Source organism: Merops nubicus, unplaced genomic scaffold (genome assembly GCF_000691845.1).
Source record: "Merops nubicus isolate BGI_N331 unplaced genomic scaffold, ASM69184v1 scaffold9232, whole genome shotgun sequence".
Classification (NCBI taxonomy): Eukaryota; Metazoa; Chordata; class Aves; order Coraciiformes; family Meropidae; genus Merops; species Merops nubicus.
The window spans coordinates 112522-118521 of NW_008595597.1; the positions used below are offsets into that span (position 1 = coordinate 112522).

The 6000-nt window shown below is 39.9% G+C and overlaps 1 protein-coding gene across 1 annotated transcript in view; it reads right to left on the minus strand.

Moving 5' to 3' along the window:
* CACNA1C (calcium channel, voltage-dependent, L type, alpha 1C subunit) overlaps window positions 1-3616 on the minus strand; it is a gene marked incomplete at its 5' end in the record, with an annotated part of 107495 nt that extends 103879 nt beyond the window's left edge. The window contains 3 exons of the mRNA XM_008936103.1: window positions 296-521; window positions 1316-1476; window positions 3590-3616. Of these exons, the coding sequence (XP_008934351.1) occupies window positions 296-521; window positions 1316-1476; window positions 3590-3616 (414 nt within the window). The remainder of the gene's footprint in view (window positions 1-295; window positions 522-1315; window positions 1477-3589) is intronic.
* Between the last annotated feature and the right edge of the window lie 2384 nt (window positions 3617-6000).

The window sequence follows — 6000 nt, forward strand, 5'->3', positions numbered from 1 at the left end:
CCAAGCTCAGCTCACATTATCCTTCCAGATTTCAGTTTAACAATCTGGATGCTATCAACTGTCTCCAGGCTCCTATGCCAGACTCCTCACCATCCCTCACCACTCACGTCAGGAATATCCAGTCCGTACAGCTCTCCCTGTTGTGCCACAGAAGATGAGGACTATCAACCTAGCACTCTCACTACCCAGTTAGTGTTAGAAAAAGTGAAAACCTAAGGATGTGAGTGACTTGGATCTATGTATGTTGTGCATTGAGCAGTAGCTCTCTTTCATTCCCAAAGAAACACAAAAGTACCTTGTGATTTTAAATATTCTTAGGAGCCGAACACATCTCAACACCGAAATGCCCAGTGGTGACATGATCTTTGTCTCAACCAGAATCGTTTCCAGGATTCCTCCACACACAATGAAACAGTCAAAGCGGTTGAAGAGGGACACAAAATAGGCCTGGAGACCAAGGCTGTACATCTTCAGCAGCATCTCTGCAGTGAAAAGAGCTAGCAGCACCTTGTTGGCAGTGTCTTATGAAAAACAAACAGAAATAGATTAATGAAACTTATTCAAAAGGTCATCACAGCTAACCACTGGCCCTCGACTATAAGGAACCCCTTTCTGGGAAGGTTAACTTCATATAAGCTTGGGTCAAAGAATGGAATTCAAAAGCATGAGCATCTCATTCACAGAAACGTTTTATAAAGCTGCTTACAGTGTTTCTTATGTATTGCACATACAGCTGTGATGTATTACACAACCACACAACCTCCATGTCAGGGACATGCCTTCTTGTGCCCAGCCTCCCATCACACTTGTCATCTGCAGATGAGAGTGGGAATAGAAGAGCTGCTGTGCTACCTACTGTTGCTTAATAAAGCCTTTCATCTGCTCTCACCTCCAGTGGGGATTCAACTGCTCTGTACACAGAAGAACTTTACAAATCACTCTTCCTCACCTCCCTGATAACTAGAATTTGTTATAAATGCCATTCCAGGAAAAACCTTGGAGAACCTGTGGCTCCATGTAGCTATGCATAAATGGGAAATCCAGTTGCTGCAAATATATATTTAGCGTAAGCTTCTGATTTCACCTACACTGAGTGGGACTCTGCTTTAGCTGGAAATAAGAAACTTATGTTTTCCTTGAAAATGTTCCCATTTTAGGCAGATATTTTTGGTATTATTTAAGATCCTCCACAGACAGAGGACTATTTGGAGCTGTGTATGCTCCTTTTCCATTGTGTGAGCTAATCCATCAGCTCCTTCCTGAGCTCCTTTTTCAACACCGACCACAATAAACAGAACCATGAGCCCCTTCTTACCTTGAACCTCTGTGAGCCAGTCTGGCTGGTTGTAGTGCTCAGAGGCAATGGTAAGGGTGTTGAGAAACACAAGGAAGATAACCAGCCAGTAGAAAACATTGGACTTGACAGCAGCACGGCACTTTCTTCTGCAGAATCGATTCCATCGGCGCCAGTAGCGACTTGAAAAATTGGAAAAGAAAACGTTCTTTTCAGGTAGGGATCCTTAGGCTATTGCAAATCTCTGTCAAGAAAGACTCTAGTTGTGATGTATTGTTCAAGAGTGGTAGAGAATAACTTTAAAGTTCATTCTGAGAAATGTTCTTTTTCTCATCTGAATCAACGGTTGTGATCATCCTTCCTTTACCTATAGGACTAGTTAGTCTTAAGCCAATTTGCAACACTTGGGGGGTGAATTCCTCTTCAAGAAATACCTTTATCTGATTAAGACATGTAGCACAGCCACCCTGAGAGGGCTTTTTTAGCCCTGTTCCCACCAAAATAGCTATTCTTCTTGCATTTAATGTTTGTGGCCTGCAAAGGAACCTTGCCCAGCCTCAGGATAGTCAATGAAAAGGTACCCGCTATATACCATGGACCTTTGGATTGAGCCTTTGTAAAGGTGAGGTCAAACAAAATCCGTGGAACATTTCCAACATTCAGCAATGTTCAGGAGTCAGCCCCAATACGAGGTCTAACTCTGAACAGAAAACCAAAACTTAGGGAACCTCAGCATCTCACCTTCATGCCTGGAACTAAGGATACTATTTGCTAATCAACAGACCTTTTAAAAGTTTTTCTTCCATGAACACATCCCCTTGTGTCACTGATTTCTGAGGGTAATTACTAACCACAGAAGATATTTAAAGCTAATTACACACCTCCTACTCTTCAGAATTTAACTTGCATAGCAACCAGTTTCCAGGCAACACTTGCCACTGTATAATAAATCTAATAGTTTTATATAGATATTATATACATGCACGTCCATGTGTGTGTTTGTGTCTCTTTAGAGACACACACACAACACATTACAAGAAGACAGAAATTTTCTTAGCTAGTCTTCTCTGATGTATTATTTCTGGTGACAAACTATGGCCATGCTTGAGGTTGGGGTTGAGCATCTATATGAAGTAAAGCCAGGCAACGGGAACATCGTACGCTGGCACAGAATTTTGCAAGACTATTTTAACAGGCAATCAAATCCAGGCTGTTTTAGATATGCAATTTATAAAGGCACCCAGTCTAGCCAGCATAAATATTTAATAAGGTTTGTGTGTTTTGCAGTGGATTTGGGACATGTACTGACCTTGCCAACTTTCAAAATGGGCACAACACTTAGACTTTCACATTGTCTTTAAATCATTAGCAAATCTACATACTTTTGTGTGTATCTGTGCACAAATTTGCATGCACATGGCCACGTGATGCTACCAGTGGGTTTTTTTTGTGCTTACATCTACATACAAAGAAATCCACAAGTTATACAAATGTGATCATCGCACACAGCTCTTTGCACAGGGATGCATATAGGCAGCATATATGCACATGTGTGTTCTATTGTATTACTGTTTTTTTATTTAGGTAAGCTGAAGGACAGAGTTGCTCACTTGTTCCAGTTATTCTGAAAATAATTAATTTAGTTTTTTATAAAACTGACTTTTATTTTAGAGTTATGGAGGCAGCTAGGTTCCTACTGAAGAAGTGGAAATAGACTGGGACGTCAACAACCAAGTTCCACAAGTCCAGTCAGCCTTTCCAAGGGAAACCCATAGATGACCACCTGGGGACTGCTTCACATTTTTGAAAGCTTTAAGTCAACAGAAAGAACACCACCAGAAGAGCTCCACATGTCCCATGGTGAAAGGGAGAATTTCATAAATAAGATGCAAACCTCACCAGCTGAAAGATTTACAATCAACCAAAGCAGAGTAATGCAATGAAGTGTAGGAAAGAGAACCTTGAGCTGACAGGATTGATGTTGATGGATGTAGTTTAATTATGTGGTTGAACTTTTTATTCTTCTGCTTTTATATTTTATCTCTTGAGATACGTAGGTAGCAATCAGATAGGTACTTCTGTGTGAAATACCATCAATAGTCCCTATGCCTTGTTTTAGTATGAAACTAAGAAAAAGCATTGTGATTTTTGGTAGAAGACTGACTAAAATCTGACAAGTTTGGCAGTATCTTCTAGAATCAGCACTGTACCCCACAGATGCAGGAGCAAACCACTTCACAAAATAAGGAACAAAACCAATGGAAAGGAGGAAAAACAAAAGTCACTTTTACTTACCTAAACTTTGATTTTGAGATCCGATGCCTGAAAGATAAGAATTGCCATTAAAGTCTCTGAAGCTGCCCCATACCTCCCAGGCTTTAATGAAAATAGTAACAGAAAGAAACAGTTAAGCTCAATTTTTTAATGGATCTTGTTTTCCTTTTGAATCTCCTGTAAGTTAATGTAGGCGCTGGGCATGGATAGAATTCCTTGATATAGAAATCTTGGGTTTTGGCAGGAGTCATGAAGCGGGAATTATGCCCTGATGGAATTCTACCGCCTACGGACATCAATGAACTAGCTTTTTTCCTGGGTAAAAGACTGGTCTAACATTAGGGGCACTCTACATCTGCTACCAAATTTATTTTTCAAGAATGACTCTTTTATTTTTAGTCACTAGGTTTGTTTTTCTTGTATTAAAATATGTATGACTTTATCCAGACAGATTTGTTACTTTCACACATCACCTGTCACTTCAGGATATATAAGCACATTATGAAAACATGGGGAAAATAATGCTTTCTTTTTTCCCAGCAATTGAAGAAAAAACAGTGTATGGCATATATTTTCAAACTTAACACTTACCTTTGTTATCTGTGTAAATGGGTTTGAACTCACAAGGTTCTGATTAACAGATTTTGTTACCATCGATGAAATTTTGGGAATTAAACATTCCTGAACATTTGGTCATCTTCCCACTATATATGTGTTTAAATATCCAATTCCATGCACTCAGATTTATTCACCTAAATAATATCATTAACCTTTTATGAGAAGGTGCAGGCAAAGCTAGAGATAGACCCCAATTCTTTAATTATGACCTTGCTCTGCAAGGTATGTGGATGAAATGACATGAGTCAGAAGTGATTTAGGAAGCTGCGAAATCCACTACCAATAACAGAAGAAATGAGAATCTGGGGAGTGACTATGAACAAGCCATTTCTGCTGGATTGAAGCATTTCTTAAGGTTCTCTTTATGACAGGAAAGTGATTCATTGTTGACAACCATCAGCAAAGGTCGTACTATACTGGCTTAAAAATGGATTCACTGTTAGTAGACATGGGACAAAGTAATTCTCAAATCATCTAACGCTACTTTCTGTAGCAGTCTTAAAAATGGTCATGTCCCTGTTCAAGGACATCAGTCACTGACAAGTACTCAGTGATGGGTCACTTTCCTTCTGTGAAAAAGATTTTAGTGATAGGAACATTTCACCAGCAGATGGTCTAAGCCAAAAAAAAAAAAAAAAAACGTTTTTGCCCAGGGTAAAAACTAAGTAGCAGGTTGAAATTCTTTAAAGGAAAGCAGTGGATACACACAAGAACCTGATAAAGAAGAAATAATGCACTGGCTGAACAGAATGCTAAATTATGCTGCAGAGACAAAGTGAGCTTTAACAAGGTTGACGAGTGAAGCACCTACAAAGCATGTCCTTATTGTCAAAGCTATCCCAGCTTCTCACTGAGAATTCTCACCTGAAAAGTGCCACCTACAAATGGTAAGGGATCAGGTTTATAGACAACAGGAAAGAACGCTCAGGCAAAGACAAAGAAAAGGAATAAAAAATTGCCATGAAGGAGAAAACTGGGCATTGCAAAGGGAATGGTGAGGACTTTCATAGGAAAGGGTTGGCAGGGGGAGGAAAAGAGAACAAGAGATATTATGGGGAGCCTGACAGGTGGAAGGTAAAAGACTGAGAGTGTGAAGTCCTCTGGTGACCTCACTGGCTAACAGATTCCCAGTAATGGAGCTGTGTGGTGTTTAAGGAATCTTTTATTTATTTAAGCAAAAGAGATGTGGCAGATGTAGTACTCATCATGCATATGATAATTATATCTTTGGATCATTATGAGCAACAGCCAAGTGCATTCAGTGCTCCCACAGGTTAGCTACAGCGTTTCCCCCGCCCTTGCCTTACTGCTGTGGCAGAAGGCTTTATCACATGTAGGTGTGCTTTATATATAGAACAGGACAAGTATGAAGGAAGAGATTTATATTTAGAGGCAGAATCCAAGAGTGAAACAGAATTTTGGAAACACGAACTGCACAATAGCTGATCTGAAAACACTATGCCTGAATCTTAAACACATTTTTAAAATGACCCTTACAACGAAGAATCTTTTGTCTTTCAGATCCAGGGTTACCTACATCATACAAAAAAGTGGTTTTACCGTGTCACCAAGGGGTGTCAAATAGTCTGGAGCTGAGGTCTTGCCATGGCATCTTTGTAACACTCCAAAATGGCACTTGCCAGGGGTTCAGGGTGGAACAGAATCTCTGCTGAGTTTAAACATGGATCTCTTGTATCCCTGGTATCCTGGGAGATTTATGTCATTGGGAAAAAAGAAGGTCCCCATTTGTGTCCGGGTCTGGAATGTCTTGAGAAACTATTATTAAAATGATGGCCGCACCCAAAGAGTGGCTG